Source organism: Nomascus leucogenys, chromosome 21, assembly GCF_006542625.1.
Source record: "Nomascus leucogenys isolate Asia chromosome 21, Asia_NLE_v1, whole genome shotgun sequence".
Taxonomy (NCBI): domain Eukaryota; kingdom Metazoa; phylum Chordata; class Mammalia; order Primates; family Hylobatidae; genus Nomascus; species Nomascus leucogenys.
Window position 1 is genome coordinate 53,676,614 of NC_044401.1, and position 20,993 is coordinate 53,697,606.

Sequence of the window (20,993 nt, forward strand, 5' to 3'; positions counted from 1 at the left end):
TAGCCTTAACTTCCCGGGCTCCAGCCATCCTCCTGAGTAGCTAGGATTACAGGCGCTACCACCATGCCCAGCTAATTTTTATATTTTTTGTAGAGACGGGGTTTCGCCATGTTGCCCAGGCTGGTCTCGAGCTTCTGGGCCTAAGCAGTCCACCTAGGCCTCCCAAAGTGCTGGGATTACAGGCGTGAGTCACTGTGCCTGGCACCTTTGTGGAGAGTTAATGGGGGAAACGTTACGTGGGTGGATGGTTGTGGCAGCGATGCTGGCTGTGGCGGCATTCGCACTCGGGTTTGATTCCCTTGACTTTTGGTGGCTTTTTCTCAATTATTAAGCAATGTTAAGCTATGGCAGTAGTTGCTGACGCATAGAAGGCAGAGACAGTCTCTGCCCTGTGTCCCTGCCGGCGAGGATGGGCTCCGCTGTTGAAGTCAGGAGCCTCAGGGTCATCTCTGTCTTTGGGACAGTCCGAATGCCGGTAGTTTCCCAGCTTTTTCCTGCCTACGACACACTTCTTGCCATTTGTACCTAGGAGGGTGTCTCTGCCTCAGCCTCCGCCACCTCTGCAAACATCGTCTTCACCCAGGCCTTCCTTTGCAACCACTTCCCTCACTTCCCGTCTAAAATTGGCACAGAGGAGTGACGCAACTTGACCAGGATGTCTTGGGGACACACCCAGGCACCTTGTTGCTCACTGGGAAGCAGTGAATTCTCCCACTCACAAGGGGAGGAGAAGCCATGGTGATGAGTTCATTCCTGTGTGTGTGTTGTGGGGTGCTTTGGATGAGCTCGGGGACATTTAGAAGCAGGGAGGAGGTGAGAAGGACAACAAAAGTTGGAGGAAGGAACTAAAGGGAGAAGACATCTCACCACTGTTTATGCCCAACATTTAAATGTTCCTTAAATTCTGCTTTTTCAGAGAAAAGTCTTTTCCACCAGTCATTTTCTCCAAAATCTCCTTAACTCCCTTGTCATTTGCCACAAACACTGTTAACTGGACTCACACATACTATGTGTACCTTAATGATTCATTTACTCTATGGACAGTTATTAGAACATCTGGTATGTGGTCACCCGTGCGCAGCCAAGGAGATTAGGGCGTGGGGGCTGCAGTGTCAGCCTTCCCAGGAGTGCATGGTCCAGCCAGGGACCGGGGTCCCCTGGGAGCTGTGCCTCAGGACCTTACTGACTGAGAAAGCCAGCACGGCAGGACTGTCTGGGGACAGGCCTTGGTGGCCGGCATCTCCGCACTGCTCCTTTCCTGTGTCTCTGCAGTTGGGGTGGGAAGGTGGGTGGAAATGGTGCTGGTGGGTCGGAAAGGCCTCCTGGAAGCTTGGGATGGAGCTGGGAGGTGATGGAGAGTCTCTTGTGACAACCCTGAGCGGCTGATGCCACAGGGCCGGTGTCTGTGGTGGGCGGCATGTCCAGGCAAAGCCTTCGTCTTCTCCACCTTGGCCATCTCTTCTGTAAAACTGGGATGGTGCTGACCTGCCCTGTGCACATCAGAAACCCCAGGGGGCAGCAGGTAAAGGTTGGGAGGAAGTTCTTTCTATATTATTCATGTAAAATTTTATTATTTAAAAAGTTGTAGTAAATTAGCAGAGCATACAGCTGACCACTTTAACCAGGTTTAAGGGCACCATTCAGTGGCATTAAGTCTGTTTTCTGAGGAAGCTTTTTAAGATTAAAGATGTGCTAGCAACCTTATTTATTTAAAGACAGGGTCTTGCTCTGTCACCCAGGCTAAAGTGCAGTGGCGTGACCATGGCTCACTGTAGCCTCCACCTCCTGGGCCCAAGTGATCCTCCCACCTCAGCCTCCAAGTAGCTGGGACCACAGGTGCACGCCACCATGCCCAGCCAGCAACCTCATTATGATGTGTTAAGACTGTGTGAACGACTGGCTGTCCTGCCAGTTCTCAGAGGTCGGATTCTCCTGTAACTGCTGCGGTGGGAGAGAGAGGACGAAAGAGCTGGAGATGGGGCTGTATCCCGGCCCACTCACTGGCCCTGTGCTGGCCCCTCCTCCTTTGAATCTCTGTCTCCACCTGGACTCTGGTGCTTGGGGGATGTCTCTGCACAGCCTTCAGTCTACTCCTGCCAGGCAACGCCTGGCATGGGGACGGGCTGCTTTGCCACCTCAGGATGTTGTTTTGTGGGAGGCCAGGAACCAAGGCTGCCCTGGGCCTCATCTCTTTGACCGGGTGTGAGCACCTGCCGTGCCATGGTGCTCAGGGGCCTTTGGGGACCCCAGAATATATCCTCAAAATGTCTTGTACCCATACCCCCTCCTCAGGCAGAAGAACTCAGACTCAGATCAGTGTAGCTTGTGGCAGTCCGTGGTGAATGAAGCCCAGCGCAGGCTCAGAACGTCAGGTGATGGGGCTGAGGGCTGAGCATCCCGGAGAGCATTTGTTGGAGGGTGGGAAACTCATTTTAATGAGTATCAAACAGACGCAGTGCACTTCTTTCACGTGATGGATTCTTTCAGTGTCTCTGCTTGGAATCTGGTTTACTTTTCCCCAGACGTTATAGACATTCTTGGTTTCTCAGCTTAGAGAGCGTGTAGCCTTCAGTCCTCAGAAAACTCTGTCCTGGATGATAGTGTCGTAGGCCTCTCTTTCCCTCCCTCCTCTTTCCATCTTTCTCTCCGCGGGCAGCTGGCAGTGGAAGTGCCCGCCTAGGATGGGGATGAGGGCCGGGGCAGGGCTGGGTGCCGTGCAGTCTCAGCGGCTCTGATGGGCCTGGCACGGAGCCACTCAGAGTCCTTTGGATGTTCGCGGGGATGCCGTGGGCTCTCTCGGGCCCAGTCCTGACCAGGAGTGGAGGCGACTTCCATCTCCCGGGCAGGATGCGTGCGGTTTTCTGCCGTCCCCAGGAGCACATGACGCCTGGGAAGCAGTGGCCGGGAGGTGATTCACCCGGGCGAGCCGGGCCTGGAAAACAATGTCTGTCTTGAAGCTCCGGGAACCAGGAAAATGAGCTGGAAATGTGAGTAATGTATAATTTTACTAAAATTAACCAGCCAGTTCTCCAGGCCTTTTCTCGCTGTTTTCAGAGTCTTTGTCTGACCCGTAGTGCCCACTGCGCTGTGTTCCACGGACTGTCTTCCCAGTTAGTGCGCCTGGAAGTCCCTACTCCCCGCTGCCTTGCATAGGGTAGGCGCACAGTGGGGCTGTGGGGGCACAGATGGCAGATTTAGGTGCAGGGCTGCCCCATCCTTACCTCTGCCCTGGCAACTGGCGGCCCTGGCACACCCTCGTCTGTGATGTGGTCTCATAGTCATGCTTGGATTTCCTGAGGCGCAGCTGAGTCATCCACGTGACTGTGCCATGCCCCTAGGATATAAGGTGCGAGGGGTGGGCAATGCCTTATGTATCACGACCTTGGCTTTGGACGTGGGCAGACGCCTGACCTTTAGGCTGCTCCTCCTTGCCACCCGGGGGTGTCTTTATCCTTGGACTTCTGCAGCCCTGTGCCAGCTCCCATGGCGGTGGCGCCACCTTGCCTGGAGCCAGAGCCATCACTTGGGAGCTGCAGCCCCTCCCGGGCCTTTCTGTCCCTGCTAGATTGTAAGCCCATGAGAAGGCAGGGCTGTAACCCTGCAGTTCTGTAACCTCCACAGAACAGGGACTTAACTAGCACTGGTTGAGTAAACGGAAGTCTAAATTCGGAGGCAGACTGTGTCTCAGGCACTCCTGAATCTGGGACATGAGCCCCTAGGTCTATGCACTTCATGAAGTGGCCTGTGGAAGCATCAGCTGGGGTGGAGAGAAGCCATTCACTCATGTTGTTAACAATGAAATTGTATCTTTATCTGAATTTAGAAGGGAGCGGGACACTGCAGATGAGGATGTGTGGTGACACTGATGAATTGAGTATTCAGGAACCAAGTCCCGTTTAGGTAGAAGCCAGCAGATCTCAGGCCTGCTTGACCTGATGTCCGTTCAGTGCAAGGTCTTCTGGTGACGTCGGCGTCTGGAATCGTAACTATTGAGGCATTCATTGCAGAAACCTGTGCTGTCTTCTGAATCGCCACAGACAGATGACATTATGGACAGGCTGGTTTCAGTATAAGGTTTTTAGTATTTTAACGTTTTGAAAATCGCCAGGATGTGTGTGGCGTGGATGGAACCTACTGTCTAGACTCTGGCTAGAACATTCTCTTCCGTGGTTGTCTTAATGGGCTGAACATTTAATCCTTAATTGCTTTTAAGACATTCTGTATCATCAGCCAGAGAATAAAGGGGAAGAAAAAAACCCATAAACGAATACTGGGTCCTGCACAGCTAATCACCGTATAATCAATACACTCGGTTTAGGGCTGACAGGGTTCTCTTGGCGCTCACTGAGGGCTGCATTGCGCCGCTGTGATTGTTTTGGTTTGTGTGCTGTTTGTCCCCCATTTAGAGTCCTCTGGGTGGATCTTATTATGACCACATGGTTACATGGGGACGCCGAGGCTCAGAACGCCTCGGGGCACTAAGCTGAGTGCCTGCCCCTGCTAGAGATGGCGCAGAATGACGTCACAACATCACAGCCGAGGCTGCACTCAGGCCCCCTCTGGTGCTTCTCCTGCTCAGCCCTTAACAGCTCACTGATTGGGCTGCAGAGTCCATCTGAAGGCTTGAACGCACCTCCAGTTGACTCCTCCGCCCTCCAGCTGTCCATGATTCTGCCCATCCACAGTTCCACTCCACGATACCTGCCTTTCTTACCTGGTCACCCATGCGCTGCTTCTCTTCATTCACTCGTTAACTCTCTGTGCACCCATGGTAGCAAGGGTAATGAGACAGGAGGGACTCGGCGCCCTCAGAGGCTCCCGTGTGTGAGGAGGCGTGGGTGTGTAGATGAAGAGATCATTGACGGTGGGTGTGGGTTCTACATTAAAGGTTTGCACGGGGAGCTTTGGGATTTTACACTGCAGCTGTGGTTGGCAGTGCAGGACGGGGAGGAGGGAGGCTAGAGCGGCACCGCATGTACACAGCCACAGAGGCATAGAGTGGCTGTGTCTTATTTGAGGAATGGCAAGTAGATGGTTGGAACTACGGAACACAACATTTGGAGGCGTGAAGCCAGAGATGAGGATAGGAAGGTGGTCAGGCCCAGAGGCTACCAAGGCCCGTGCTGAGCTGCTAAAAACATTCACTAAGGGCTGGATATGGTTGGATTTGCTTTATAAAGAGATTGCCCTGGAATGGATACAAGCAAAATAGGAACTCTGAATAAGGTTGGTAGTTGTCTCATTGTCGATATCCTGGTTGTGTAGTTTTACAAGATGTCACCATCGGGGGAGTCAGGGTAAAGGGTGCATGGGATGGCTCTGTGTTGTTTCTTACAACTGAAGTTAATCTACAGTTTTAGAAAGGTATGCCTATCACATGCATGTGTGTCTGTGGTGCATGCGTGTGTGTGTGTGTAACATTCAGTGTGTGTGTGCATTTGTGTAACATTCAGTGTGTGTGTAACATTCTGTGTGCATGCGTAACATTGTATGTGTAACATTCAGTGTGTGTGTAACATTCAGTGTGTGTGTGTGTAACATATTCAGTGTGTGTGTGTAACATATTCAGCCAGTCCGGGACGGGGGCTGTGGCTGCTGCTTCACCAGGGCAGGCCCAGGCTTTTCTGCTAGTTAAGACAGGTGACTACTTGCAGACTCTGAAAATAATTTGTATTTCTTAAAATTCACTCAAATCATAATTCACCACATTTTTCTTTAAAAGATCAGCTCATTAGTTATGGAAAAAGATTACTGTTAGTGGAGAACATGGTGGATTCAAGGGGCAAGACCCAAGGCAGATGGAACTGTGGGACCCCTGGAATAAAGCAGGGAGGGTGGACCAGGGCTGGCCGTGCCTTACCTGTGTGGGGTTGGTGTCTAATAGGTGCAACACGTAACGCTGCCTTCAGACTAACACATCAGATGGAGGTGGTGCTGACTGTCTCACCTGGATTCAACATGGCATCGCCTGGGTACTCAGCCCATGGCCAGGGCTAGTGATGGACCTTCTGGACGCAGGTCACTCTTGCTCATGTGTCCTGGACGAGAGAGCTGCGCGCTGGCTCCCTACCGCACCCCGGGAGCACCAGAGCACATGCCACGCCACCATGTGTCAGCCGGGAGCCTGAGCTGATTATTCCACCACTCTGAGTCTTGGGGTTCTCATCTGGAAAGGGGATGGTGGTGGCATTGCCTGCTTAGTGCTATTAGGAAGATGGGCTGAGCAGTACTGTGGAGGCTTAAAATAGGGCCCTGCATGTGGGACGCAGCCAGTGACTGGATCGTTGTTAGCATCCCCGTCCTGTCCAAATGGCAGGTCCTTATCAAACCAGCTTGGCCTCCAGCTCCCCAGGCTCCCAGGGAGTGGAGATTATTATAGAAGTGAACAGAGAGTCAGGCAGGGGACGCCACTGAGTCGGGGGCTCCATCTTCTGTGGAGCTGACTTTGGACTCCGCTGGCAGCAGCCTCTCCGGCACCCAGAGGCTTTGGTGTCCGGCTGACCCGGGCTGGCAACCGGCTCCTCATCGTGCTGCCCAGCCACACGACCTGAGCTTCAGGGTCAAAAATTAAATAAGCAGCACGGAGTGCCTGGCGCACAGTCACTGTCCCCTTTGCCTTTCAGAAAACGCCCCCTGAACGCTCATTCCTGTTTTTCAGGAACAAGACTGCCAATGGAGACTGCCGCAAAGACCCCCGGGAGCGGAGCCGCAGCCCCATCGAGCGCGCCGCGGCCCCCACCATGAGCCTGCACGGCAGCCACCTGTACACCTCTCTCCCCAGCCTTGGCCTGGAGCAGCCCCTCGCACTGACCAAGAACAGCCTGGACGCCAGCAGGCCAGCCGGCCTCTCGCCCACACTGACCCCGGGGGAGCGGCAGCAGGTGGGCCTCTGTCTGGGAGGGTGGCAGGGGGAGTCCAGGGGCTGGGGGACTGAGCTGGATGGAGATCCCTGAGCAGAGGACCGCGGGGGCGGTGGTGAGGGAGGGAGGTGGCGAGGGATGCCACCCTTTGCCTCTGTTCTGCACTTGGGACAAGGGACAGCAGAACAGGAGTCCTCTTCTTCTGCTTTTACTTCCTGCCCAGACCTGCCCGGGTCTCGCTCTTAGCACTCATGGCCTTGGGCAAGGTGAATGTCACCGGGGCTTCATCTCTTTCCTCCCCCAGTACAGGGGTGGTGTACTGAGGCGTTTCCTCCAGCAGTCTTCTGTGGCAGGCCTGATTCTTTTAGGATCAATGTAGTCATCCTCGGCGGGGGGCGCGGGGCGGGGGGGTCCTATGTTTCGCCTTTAGACGGTCACGCGGATGAAGGGAAATGTCAGGTTGCTTTGCCTTGGGCTGGGGTCCTGCACAGTTGATGGTCACAGGGTTGTGAGCCCATGCTGGTCAGAAGCCTATGATTGGTACATAGGGATTTTTTTCTATTAAAGGAAAATAGGAAATTAAATGATTGCTTAATAAACACAGTTTGCTTGGTAGAAACAAATCTTTTTAAAAATGGGGTTCTTGGGGAAATATATGGGAGAAGGCAGCAGCATTGAGGAGGCTCAGAATCACTGCTTGAGCTCTCTGAACCTCCAGGGACTGCGACCTAATTGGTCCTTAGTCAGTAGTTAGCATTTGCTAAGACTGACAGAGAGGATGGTGCCATGCCCCGAGGGGGACCCTCCGGGCTCTGTGCATTCAGCTGTGAGAGCCTTTGTGTCCCTGTGGCCTCACCGGGGCTTCCCTCCAAGTGGCACTGCCTGGTGTCCGTCTCTGATGGGGTCTGTTGGAACTGCGGGTGGGGTAGGCCCTGGGAGTTGGGAGAGGTGGTTCTGGTGCTTGGGAATCCTGACGAAGCTGAGAACAGTTGCCCATCTTGCCTTGGAGCCTGACATTGTAATCCTGTTTGTTTGATTCATTCATTTAACAAAATGGCACAGACCCCTGCTGTATGCCAGGGGGTACCAGAAGCCGGTCAAGCAAGATGCAGTTTTTGTTCTCAGCACGCTCAATTTTAGTCTGGAGGAGAGATCACTGATATGTCTGATGGAACCCGGGGCCAAGTTATCACTGCTGTTCATTTCAACGTTTTACTAGTGCTCACCATTTACCCAGCCCTCTGCAGAGCAGAGCTGTGGGCAGCCAGAGATGTGTGTGTGGACACTGTCACGGCCACAGGGAGCTCTCCCAGTCTAGTTGGGGAAACAGACGTGAGAAGAGAGGATTGTGCTCTTGGGCAGCAGCTGGGGCTGGAACAGAGGCGTGTGGGCAGTGCGACCCACAGGGACCCGCTCACTGCCCCCCCGGGGTGGGCAGTGGACCTTTCTGCTTTGTGAAGCTCAACAGGCATTGTAATGATGCCATGAGCCATGGCCTGAACCGTGCAGGCAGAACCTGGCTCTCTGGCCATTGCCACTGCTGTTGGGGAGTCCCTGAAGGACACGGGTATGGAGGGGAGGATTCAGCTGTAATCTCAGAGCACCCACATCCAGCCTCTGGCCCTTGATGACCTCGGGGACGTAACTGTGAGCCTCACAAGCTATCTCTGCCCACGGGGTCAGGGTGGGCCCTTGGCGGGCTTAGTGTTTTCTTGGATGATTTATTTCCTTGACTGTTCAAGGCTCTTGAGAATCTCGCAGTTGGTTTTTGGTCACAGTTGCTTTGCAAAAACTGAACTGCTGAACAGAGTGGCCTGACTCTCTTTACCCTGTCTCCCTCTCCCCAACCTGGAATGGGCCTGGCTGCCACGGCACACGTGACAAGGGCCCCTCCTCGTGCCTTGGGGCTCCTGACCAGCTTTCCTAGGAGGAAGAACCTCGACTCCCCAGCTATGTCCTTATGGGATCCTGTCCTGGACTGAGGACAAAGCCAGGGGCCACGGGGCACCCCAAGCTGCCCATTTTCCTGGGAAGGGCACGGTGGCCCTGACCGGAGCTGTCACTTTAGGCTGGGGTTGGTCAATCCCGCCCTCCTTGCTGTGGCTGCTGTCAGCACATGTCATTCATGTCGTAACCATTTGTGGGGCTCCTTCCTGTGGCAGGGTGGCGGGGCTGAGGCCATGCACTCCAATCCAAGCTGGGCTTGGGCGCCCTGCTGAGGACACCAAGCAGCCACATTGCCTGTGCTCCAGCAGCTCCAGGCCCCTTCCTGGAAGTCTGTTGGGTGTCATCCTGCAGCTCAGAGCCAGGGAAATGGCTGTGGGGAGGGGGCTTCCTGGGATGACAGCAAAGCTCTGTGTCCACAGGCAGGCAGGACGCATGCTGCAGCCCTGTGGGGTGGACACGGTGGAAGCCTTCCTCTGTGTGGCAGAAAATGTGACAGATCTCTGGGAACTGGGACAGGAAAGTTCCCAGAGGGGCATGTATGGGGAGGCTACAGAAAGTGTCCCCCCATTTCATGTTTGTGATAGCAGCTCAGGATAGACAAACACCAAGAGGGTGGCCTTGGGCAGCAGCCAGTGAGGAGAGGCAGGATGGGGTTAAGCTTCGCACATCGAGGGCTGGGCGCAGTGGCTCACACATGTGATCCCAGCCCTTTGGGGGGTTGAGGCAGCGGATCATTTGAGGCCAGGATTTTGAGACCAGCCTGGCCAACATGGTGAAACCCTGTCTTTACTAAAAGGACAAAAATTAGCCAGGCGTGGTGGTGGGTGCCTGTAATCCCAGCTACTCCGGAGGCTGACAGGAGAATCGCTTGAACCCGGAAGGCGGAGCTTGCAATGAGCCAAGATCGCGTCACTGCACTCCAGCCTGGACGACAGAGTGAGACTGTCTTAAAAAAAAAAAAAAGTTTGGCGCAGCCAGCCTTGGGAGTTGCTTTCAGATAGGAGAGGTGGTGGGAGCCCTCTCCCCTGGGGCAGCCTCTGTCTGAGGACAGTCCCAGGTGGGTGGGGCAGCGGGTGAAGGGGTTAGTGACAGGGCTCATCTTGGCCCTGCCACACATCCTCAGTGTAACTTCCAGCAGGGTGTTTCTGGCCTTCATTTTCCCCATCTGGGAAATGAGGGTGTGGGGGAGGGGAGCCTCAGGATCCCATAAACGCTCACCATCTGGAGGCCTGGGGCCTGTTCTAGGTGGGCGAGTCCCAGCCTGCACTCAACCACAGAGGCAGGGGCAAGATGCCTGACTCCAGCTGCAGAGGAGGGGTGGTGGAGCCAGTCCCAGGAGGGCTTATGGGCCACCCTGCAGCCTGGGTTGTGGGGAGGAGGAGAGGATGCCCAGACACTGAACATCTTCACATCTGCAGGTGACCGGTTAAGGCGATTCGCCCCAGCTGTGGTCAGGAGATGCCCTGAAGGTGGTCTGATACCAGTCAGCCAGCCTGCCCTGCTGGTCCCTTGTTAGAGAGTCTCTTCTGAGGCCTTTCCTGCCTTGGATAGACTGACATAAAGGCTGGACAGTGAGCTCATTTCTTTATCTTCCTTGATTCCCCCTCCCTATGCTCGAAATGTCTCCCCAGTTCCCCACATTTGCGTGGGTCAGGACACGCTCGCTGCACAGAACAAGCCAGCTGAGCACAAGAGGGAGTTTTATTGGGAGGACCCTGGGGGGGTCTCCTGGAGCCCAAGGTCATGGGTACAGCCAGGCTCGGGAAGGGCCTGGCCATCTCACTGAGAGCTGGACAGGGGCAGGGCCCTCCTTCCTCCTGGCTCTGTGCGTGTCCAGGTCTCGGTACCCTGCTCTCTTGCTGCTGCTTGACCCCTGTGGTGAGCCAGTGTGAGATCTGCTCCAGGCCTCATCTGTCGGTCCCTAACCCCCTTTCCGAACCTATCTGCTCAGCACTGTGAAGTCCCTCACCTGAGGCCCTGTCCACAAGCAGAATGTGGACATTCAGCCCAGCTCCACCTGCCCGGGTTCTCTCTGCGCCACCGCCTGTGCACACCATGGAGGCCATACAAACCCGGGCAGCTCTGTCCCACTGCTGAAGTGTTGTGCCACTAAGAAACCCTGAATTCTTGGTTTGTCTGCTGTTGCTAAGCCACATCTCCCCCTACCCTGGCGTATGTCGTTTCTTGTTGGACCCAAGCACAGGCCCTTATGTTTAATCCCAGTTCATCCTTGTGGATCCACATTTTCATCCTAGAATCCATTTTCGCCATTCCCAATCACTGTCTATCATGAGAAGGTCTGGCATGCGAGCCTTTTGTGTCTCTATACCAGCTACTGCTCTGACCTTAACGGAAAGGGCTGGTTGGGAAGGATAAGGCCCAGCATCCCTCTGACTGACACTGCTGTCACCATTGGTCCCTGTGGGGTGATTTCAACCAGCTCCTCGCTGGCTGTCCTGGAACTCAGCCCACATACTCCACCACCTTGTCCTCGGGGGTATTGGAAGATACTTTTCCTGGGGGAACCTGAGGAAGTTCTGTTTAGTTCACAAATGTTTTCTGTCCCAGGCTCTGCACCAAAGCTGGGGGGCCAGACATACTGCCTGGTGTGCATGGTCTTACCGATGCACTTGCCGAATCTTGGTGGGTTAGGGGAGCAGGAGTGAAAAGCGGTGGGGTGGGGGGGCGGTGGCCAGTGAAAGGCTTCAGAGAGAGATCTGAACAGGGCTTGAAGGAACAAGGGGAGTTTGCCAGGCAGACAGCGTGGGGGTGGCGGGGAAGGACAGAGTGAGGCTGTGCGCAGGGCAGATCGGGCTGGGTGGGATGTGTGTGCCGTTCTACACTTAGGCATATTTCCTCCATTTCCTCTCTGTCCCGATTTGTAGGTCACCACTGAGGCCAATTCGAGCTGGCTTTGGCTCAAGCAAAATGCTTCCAGTTAATTGCCGTGTATTGAAGTGTCCTGGATGGCTCCAGGCACACCCGCGGCTCGGTGGACATGATGGGAAGGGCTCTGGGGACATTAACGGGAGAAGCGAGGTCCCTCCTGCAACCCTCTGCCCTCCACAGGATGCCCAGTGTTTGTCTTAACAGATTGGAGAGATGGGGACAGACCAACTCAACAGTTGAGCTTTTGTCCTTTGTACCCCCACTGATCCAAACAGCCACAACCAAGGGCCACTACACACACCCTTGGAGCTACGCTTACTCTGTGGATTGGCTGTGTTTAGCAACAGGACTCCAGTGTTGAAGTGGGAGGTGGCAGACTGGGTCAGGAAGGGCACCAGGACAGAGCCGGAAGGGTGCTGGGGAGGGCCCTAGGGGTGGTGCCTGGTACTGAGGCGGGTCTCCACATACTGACACCCCTCCTCCCCGCAGAACCGGCCCTCCGTGATCACCTGTGCCTCGGCTGGCGCCCGCAACTGCAATCTCTCACACTGCCCCATCGCGCACAGCGGCTGTGCTGCACCCGGGCCTACCAGCTACCGGAGGCCACCGAGTGGTGAGTGTCCTGGGCCTCACCTGTCACAGCTGTGCTAGTGGCAGCAGAGCCCTTCTCTGACATGCTGTTGGCCAAAACCTCTTGCCCATCTATTGCTGAGGTTGAAAAAGTATTTTTTGAGCACATCCAGTGTGCCTAGCATTGCGCATGACTTGGGTGGGAAGGGCATGAGAAACACACTGCCCCGCTCAGTTCCAGGATCTCATACCCTAGTTGAAGGGAGGGCAGCAGCTACTGCTATTTAAATTTAATGCCACATTCTCTTTCTGAACTCGGACTCTGGCCCAGTGCAGTTGGTACATCACCATTTTACAGAAAAGGGACCTGCCCAAGTGCCTGACTTAGCTGGGGGAGGTTGGTTCTCTGTTTGTAGAGCCCACACTGACCGTGGCAGCCAGTCCAGCTCTGGGCTGCCTAAGGGAGGGTGCTGCACCCGTGCCTGTCTGCAGCTACCTGTGTCTGACTGCCTTCCTGCTTGCCTGCAGCTGCCACCACCTGTGACCCTGTGGTGGAGGAGCATTTCCGCAGGAGCCTGGGCAAGAATTACAAGGAGCCCGAGCCGGCACCCAACTCTGTGTCCATCACAGGCTCTGTGGACGACCACTTTGCCAAAGCTCTGGGTGACACATGGCTCCAGATCAAAGCGGCCAAGGACGGAGCATCCAGCAGCCCTGAGTCTGCCTCTCGCAGGGGCCAGCCTGCCAGCCCCTCTGCCCACATGGTCAGCCACAGTCACTCTCCCTCTGTGGTCTCCTGAAGGGAGCACCTCCTCCAACACCACGTGGATCTGCATGGTTTGCCTGAGCTTTGAACAGTCAGTACTTAAAAAAAAAAAAATCATGGGGGTGGGGTGGGGGGAAGGGAAGGGATGGTTTATTCGCAAAAACCATGTTGTTGGGATTTTTGTTCTGTTTTTGTACTTGCTTGGTATCCGTACAAGGGGGCCCTCAAACATGATAGCAGGAACTGTGTGTGGAACATCTGTCTAATGTAGCATCCTTATTTCCTGCCTCAGTTACCAAAGAAACCTCTGATGCAGGTCTGCTGCCCCGATGGGGCCAGGACTCCACAGCGCTTTCTCAGTCACAAGCCATGATGAATCGGTGACTCGGACGCTTTGTGCTTTTTCCTTTGCTTCTTGACACCGGGGTGTGTGTGGCTCAGCTTCCACGGCGTGTTTGGTTCGGTCCATGTGTGTGCGTGTGTATACTTGAAGAGAACTGTTGTGTCTGATTTGCACTATTGGAGGACTAAAGTTGCCTGACAACTTTATGTGTGATGCCAGAACTCTGAGGGCAAACTGCTGAAAAACAAAGGGTTTAAGGATGAGATTTCTGACCATTTGTGTGTTTGTTGTTGTTACTGTTTTTTGTTTTTTTTTTAATCTAGACAATACAGCTTTGGAAGGGGAAGTCTCATACAGGTTATAGGTCTTTCTCTCTCTAGATTTCAGGTGCTTGCAACTGGACTGCAGACTCTACCAATCACGGGCATTTTACCTTCTCTGAACACTGCAGTTTGTTAGACTAGAGCTGAGGTTGGAGGATTCCATAGTGCTTTAAACGTGATGCATGTTTTAATGGAGAAAAAATAGCTGGTTTCTATTAATTATATAGACAGTAAACAAAAACGTTAATACTTACTATCTTCTTTTCAGAATTAGTTTATTTTTGTCAGTTACAGTCCTAGATATACTTACTGCTGGTACAGTTGTACTCTAAGATTTGTATTTGATATTCACTTTACTCACAAGTAGTGCGGGAGGCCAGCTCCTGGCAGGCCCTCGCGATGAGCAGTGGGTCAGCTGCGGTGTGGGATGCTGGAGTTTGGCTGCAGGCTGACATCATTTATTTTTGCATCCCTGTCTGCTTTGTTACAAGCTCCCAGGGGAGGTGGGGTTTGCGTCTTCCAACTTCCCTACATGCAGAAACTGCTCCCTTTGAACTCTCTTGGCTGAACAGCAGATTACTGACAATCTGTGATACGGTGTTTTATACGCTTCCTCGTACGCTGGGGCCAAGGCAGTATACATTCCTCTGACTTTATACTGTTATTACTGCATTTATTATTTGCTATATTAATAGCTACTAACTAGAAATTAGATGAAGCAAGCATGTCAGACACAGCTGTGGAGGTCACAGCTGCTCCTTTTTGATCAATGAGCGTTTCTATCCCCTCCCCCGGGGTGTGCTGTGTCCCGCCTGGCCCAGCAGAGGCTCACGACGATGGCACCTGACCAGGTGACGTGGGCGTGGTCACCTTACCTGCAAGGCTTTGTGGACTCTGCACACTGTACGACCCCTGGTTTTACAGTTTAGCTGTTGAATTTTGGAAATTGGCACTGGGTGAAAAGGTCGGAGGACTGGCTCTTGTTGTAGTCACAGAGTGGCTGCAGGCCTTTGAAAAGTGGAGCAAAGAAAAAGCCCTTCTCCTTGCCCCGCACACATTTCACTCCCACTGTACTGGGCTTCCAAGCTTTGGCATTCAGGCCCCTATATTTTCTGTAGGAAAAATCGTGGAGAACACTTTTTTTATATAGGTAATTTTAAGACCATCATTACGCTGTGCGTAAAGAATGTACAGAGAAATTTGTAGGTATTTTTTGAAGAACATTAATTTGTTAATGATATGTAGCTATTTAATTTTTCCCTTTCCTATTGTAATCATTTTTTTGTTGTTTGGAAAAAAAAGTTGATCTTTTTTTTGTCGTAGATTTGTCTGTAAAAGTGCAGGAACACAGTTATTCTATGAGAACACTGCATCTGCATTCATAGCCACTAGTTTGTTATTGCTACAGGCTACTGAGCGTCGTAACAGGAAAACAACCCACTGCTGACCGGCTCGGTGGAGGACACTCCTGGGACAGGTCTCTTTGTCAGTGAACAAGGGCGTCACTCTGGGAGGGGTCGGTGGTGCTGGCGGCCGGGTCCCTGGTGCACTGACCTATCTGGGATAGGCAGTACCCTGGAGGGGGGCCTGGGGCAGAGGAGGCAGCAGAAAACCAAACATTTCACTGAGAAAGAGCCCCCTCCCTGCTCTAAGAAGGGGCTCCGTGAAGTTCTTCCCAGAGCCGCGCTGCCTGCAGTGCGCTCTGACCTTCTCTCCATGTGTGTAAATCTGTAATATACCATTCTCTGTGGCCTGTTTTTCCTGGAAGAAGAAAAAAAAAAAGGTTTGGCAGGCCATCTTTTTTTTGTACTTAAAAGTAGCCTTAAGAACAATAATAAAGTGCTCTTAAACCACATAGTGTACGTGTGGATCTTAAACCCCAGAGTTTCAGCGCCAGGCTGGGTGGGCGGACTCGGGCCCTGCACCTGTGCCGGCTGTGTCCCCTTGAAGCTCCCATGAGCTGAATGACAGCCACTGCAACTTGGACTGGCTACTTTGGGAGAAGCCTCATTTGAAATCTACCCTACTAAATCCTACTGTTTAAGGGTCAGCTTGACTCAATTTTCACTTAGGCCCCAAAGACGAAAGCTGAAAGAAAATAGCAGGAAAGACGATGCCTTCTACACGGGGCAGGGTGGTCAGAGGTTCCTAGGCCATGGCCTCTCTTGGGTTGGGGCCTCACAGCTGCACACACCCAGAATAAAGAGGAAAACCAGCTCTTGCCTGAGTTACCCATGGTAGAGCCCTCTGACCCCTCCCTCGGCTGGGGCAGGAAGGCAGCCCAGGCTTGGCCTTTCTGGGCCTGGCGTGCTCATAAGGGCAGGGAGGAGGCTCATCCAGGCAGCTGCCAGGATCTGCCCCTGGGCTCTTCCCCCAGCTCAAAACAGCAGCAGAAACTCCTCTCCCTCAAGCAGGCAGGCAGGCACAGATGCTATGCCCACAGTGGAGGACAGGCTGGGAGGCAGAAAGCCATGTCTGGGCAGCTCACTCTGTCCTCGGTGGAAATCTGGGGTCACTGGGTCGTGTGGACCCTTTAGTCTCGCACCCAGCTCGGCTCTCCTCCTCCTCCTGCTCCACCAGGGCCAGGGTGCAGTGCGCTCACAGGGTCCCACCTTTACCCATGCCCAGGACCCCCACGGGAGGAGCCTGCAGTGCGGTTGGCAGCACATTCCGGGGATGAGGGTGCCACCTCCCGCAGTGGCTCTGGGCAGGAGCTGGTTGCTCATTTCCCCATTTGGTCTGTGTTGGGTCACCCCCTGAGGGCCAAGGGGAAAGGATCCTGGGGATGGCTATCAGTCACTGTGACAAGAAATAAAAACTGCATAGAGGACCAAGTCCCAGGTCAGTAGCAAGGCCAAAGCCAAGGTTATTATTTAGCTCTGAACTGGTGGCATCTTGAATCCCGAGCAACGCCGAACACTGGCCGCTCCTGCAGCGGAGGGGGGGTCCCAGTCCTCAGGGTATGGAGAGGAGGGGCCCAGAATCACCAAGCCTGGGGTCAGCAGTCCTGCTCTGGCGATGGAGAGCTCCTCAGCAGGCAGCCGGGGAGAAGTCAGCCCCACAGCGGGGCCATCTCAGATGGTCTCGTCGTCGCTCATATCCCAGATCTGCGTGGAGAAGGGGAGAGGCTCAGCCGAGATGTCCCACTGCCCGGTGGGGGACACACAGATGCTTCAAAACCACAGCGGTCATGGCAGCTCCCACCTGCAGAACCACTCCCTCGTCTCTGAGGGACTATCACCCCATTTCTGTACAAGGAAACCAAATCTCAGACTTGCCAAGGCGTCACTAGTGAACCACCTGGTGGAACCAACAGGGGAGGGCTGGGATTTGCACTGGGGAATGTGCCTCTGCTCACCTCCTGCATGTCCACCTTGGGGGACCGTCCCTGACCCAGCCAGCCTCTGCTCATCCTGGCTTCTGCAGCACTCACCCCCACCCCAAGCCAGCTTGTTCTCCTTGCGGTCCACCTGCCTGCTGGAAGGCAAGCTCCCTGAGGGCAGGGATTCTGGCATGGGCACATGCTGCCTTGGGAGGCTGCACCCTGGGCACCTGCTCCACGTTCCCTCTAACTGTAGTCTAGCTGCCCACACTCCCAACTCACACTAGAGAGCTGGCTCAAGAGCAAGCCCTCCCCACCAGCCAGGGTGGAGGTGGCCGGGAGCAGGACAGTGGAGACAGCCAGATCCTGCCACAGTCCCTCAATGCGTGTCCTCCGAGTCTGAGCCTCGCAGCAAACCTGGGGAGCGGGAGGCCCCCAACATGGCTGTGAGGAGAACTGAGGGACCCAGCAAGAGCCACCCTGGCCAACACCCCCATGGGCCCAGGCCCATTCATTCCCTGCAGTCCTTGGCATGAACCCCCAGGGAGAGAGCCCAAGGCCAGCACAGCAGGTCCCAGGGCCCCTGGCACTCAGGGCTCCCTGGAGGGCCAGTCCCTGAACCTACGTCTTCAGACTTTCAAAATTCCTAGAATTGGTTGCAAAAGGCGACCTCAGTGCTAGCAGAGCTGAGAGAAGGAACAGCGTGTTTACACGAGGCTGGCCCGGGGAGACGGGAGGCCTCGCCAAGGTAAATATCAACACCAGCTTGGCTTTCAAAGTCAAGGACGTCGAAAATAAATAGAAGGAAATTTCCTCTCTCCTGAGGACCCAGCTCCCAGGCTGAGGGGAGGCAGCCTTCTCACTGCCCCTGTCTCCCCTGAGGCCAAACTATCTGAGCTCTCGGGAGGGGATTGCCAAGCGAGGTCTAGATGCCAGCCCAGCCAGGCTGTGGATGGGCCCGTCTGGGGTCCAGTGACCAGGTGTCCCTTTCTCTGGGTCAGGTCCCCACCGAGCTCATCCTCAGTGTGGCTGGAAACTCCCTTAGGGTGGGATGGAGCAGTGCAGGGCAGGGTGGCTGTGTTTCTAACAAAGGTTGCATTTAGGAGCTCCTGGATCTGATCTCCGGGTTCTGATGGTCTGAGTGGAGGAAACTGAGCCCCTGGAGGGTTTGCCAGCACAGCCCATCCATTCTTCCACTCTCCCCTTCAATGAACACACATTCATGTAGCCTGCTCTGTGCCACGCACTGTGTAGACCTGCTGCAGATACTCCCTGTTTCACTCCTCACATCTACATGTGAGGTGAAGATGGAAACAAGCCCAGAGAGGTAAGGCAATTGGCCTGAGATCACACAGCAAGCAAGCTTCAGTGCTGGGAACCAGGGGTGTGTGGAAAAGGGCGGGGCAGGCTGCCTGGAGGAAAGGGTCGAGGTGGAGGGTGATGGGGGCAAGATGGAGAATGAAAAGGGTGAGCCTGGTGGGCTGTGTCCTCCAGGACCTCCTGCCCAGCCTCCTTGGAGGGCTGCCAGCCTGGGCAGGGCAGGGTCAGTGCCAAACAGCAGTGCCCTCTGCAAATGGATGGTCGGGGTTGTTCTGTTCATAAGAGGACTAGAGCCTGGGCTGGCGCTGGGCTTTATAGGAAAGTAGAAACTTTCAGGGAGGTGTTACCCATTTTATCATCCATTTTACTGGGTTTTTAGCTATGGGGAAGAGGCATAGGTGCTCAGCCACACTGGGACTGGGTGGCCTGGGACCCGCCCTGGAAGGTGCCTGGCTGACCCCTTGCTCCTGGACAGACGCAGCCACTTGAGGGGCTGTGGCTGCTGGCAGTGCCTGAGCTGTGCAGGGGATCCTGCGAGACACCCAGAAGGCTTATCGTGTGGGGATTATTATTTTGTAAAATGCATTTTACAAAACCACTCAGGGATTTTCCAGAGCGAATCTCTGGGGCAGGGACGGGCTCTCCGCTGGCCTTGTCCCATTGGCTGGCCTCAGAGGGCAGCAGCCATCTTCATTTGAAACCTCAAGAAACAACCAGAATAGGGACTCCTGGGGATAGGGACGGAGACTGGAGTGGGACTGGGGGCTGGGATCTGCAGGCTCCCTACTGTGTCCTCACTGCAGCTGTGTCCTTGGCAGGGCAACTGGTGTGGAGAAGGGGCACAGTGAATATCCTCTTAATGAAGATCAGAGTAAACTGGCAGATTTTAAAAAATATCAATACTCAGTGCCGACAAGGGTATGGCAAAACACTGCCACGAGAGGAGTATAAGTTGGTACCGCATTTTTTAAAAGATTTGGCAATATGTAATACAAACCTTTAAAAACGTTCAACCCTAAGGAAAAGACAAATGATCTTTTTGTAGGTAATATCAAAGCACACCTGGAAACCCCAATAAAATAAATGCTAAGATATCCTTAGAATACAAATGAAAAAGTATTTGGTAAGAGCAAGATACAAAATTGACAACAACCAATTATAACCCACCACATGCAGTACAAACAATGTTTAGTTCAAAACAGAATGAAAGAGGCCAGGTGGGGTGGATCACTTGAGGTCAGGAGTTCGAGACCAGCCTGGCCAACATGGTGAAACCCCGTCTCTACTAAAAATACAAAAATTAGCCAGGCATGGTGGTGGGCACCTGTAATCCCAGCTACTTGGGAGGCTGAGGCAGGACAATGGCTTGAACTCAGGAGGTGGAAGTTGCAGTGAGCTGAGACCGTACCACTACACTCCAGCCTGGGCGACAGTGAGACTCTGTCTCGAGAAAAGAAAAGAACCCATTATATTGGCTGGGCACAGCGGCTCACGCCTGTAATCCCAGCACTTTGGGAGGCTGAGGCGAGTGGACTACTTGAGGCAGCCTGGACAATGGAGCAAGACCCTGTCTCTATAAAAATAAAAATTTTTTAAAAATTATAAAAGCAGTGAAAAAGATAAACACATGGGAATAAACCTAACATCAGATGTACAGAATCCATATGAAACCTCTAAAACAGCTGCGACAGTCCTAGAAGAATCTCACCTGGAAAGATGTAAACTGGAGTAGATAGAGCCACACCCCTTGTTTCTGCATAGGACGATTCAACATCCATAAAGATGTCAGCTTTCTCAAAGTGAATACATTAACAAAGTCTCAATTTTCAAAGTTAACAAATGTCTTCTGGAGCCAGGCGAGCTGGTTCTAGGCTATGTGGAAAAACAGGAAGCAGAGACACCCAGGAAACCCTCTGAACAGAAGGGCGGTGAGAAGCCCCACCATGGGCCGAGGGAGACACCATGAAACCCCCAAGGAGGAGAGGGTGCATCAGCGTGGGAACACTCAGACGGCCCGCAGGACACGACGAGTACAGAAACGAGAGAAGACCATGTCCAAGAACATGTGGAAGTCAAGGATTTTAATAATGGCCTGGAGAGTGCCATCTCAGCTCATTAGGAAAAGATAGACTTTTTAAGTAAATGATATGAAGAGAAGTAGAGAGTCACTTGGAAGAAGAAAAAATTGATTCCATGCCTTACCCCGCATGTTAGCATCAACTCTAAGTGGGATAAAGATCCAAACATTAGAGAAAATGAAACCATAAGAATACTAGATACAAACGCGGGTAAGCTCATTATAGCCTGGGAGTGGGGAAGGCCTATGATCCCAAATCCATAAGCAATAAAAAAATGGATACACTGGACTCTGCAAAAACACATGCATGCAATATGCACAGGAAAACAGTCAAAAAGGCAAACTGAGAGAAAACATAACATACCATAAAGGGTTCATCTCAGTAATAGACAAAGAGCTCTTAGAAATCAAGAAGAGAGGCCAGGCATGCCTATAATCCCAGCACTTTGGGAGGCTGAGGTGGGAGGATCACTTGAGCCCAGGAGTTCAAGACCAGCCTGGGCAACATAAGGAGACCCTTTCTCTACAATAATTTTTTAAAAATTAGCCAGGCATAGTGGCATGTGTCTGTAGTCC

General features: G+C 53.5%; 2 protein-coding genes across 4 annotated transcripts in view; one reads left to right on the forward strand and one right to left on the reverse strand.

Moving 5' to 3' along the window:
* The window catches only part of VGLL4 (vestigial like family member 4), a 162,832-nt gene extending 147,281 nt beyond the window's left edge, over positions 1–15,551 (forward strand). For all 3 annotated transcript variants that reach the window (XM_003264975.4, XM_012502182.2, XM_003264980.4), the window contains 3 exons: positions 6,659–6,881; positions 12,186–12,309; positions 12,795–15,551. In XM_003264975.4, coding sequence (XP_003265023.2) covers positions 6,659–6,881; positions 12,186–12,309; positions 12,795–13,066 — 619 coding nt within the window. In that variant the 3' untranslated portion in view covers positions 13,067–15,551. The remainder of the gene's footprint in view (positions 1–6,658; positions 6,882–12,185; positions 12,310–12,794) is intronic.
* A 982-nt stretch (positions 15,552–16,533) lies between these two features.
* ATG7 (autophagy related 7) overlaps positions 16,534–20,993 on the reverse strand; it is a 279,185-nt gene continuing 274,725 nt past the window's right edge. The window contains exon 19 of the mRNA XM_030801775.1: positions 16,534–16,805. Within this exon, the coding sequence (XP_030657635.1) occupies positions 16,773–16,805 (33 nt within the window). The 3' untranslated portion in view covers positions 16,534–16,772. The remainder of the gene's footprint in view (positions 16,806–20,993) is intronic.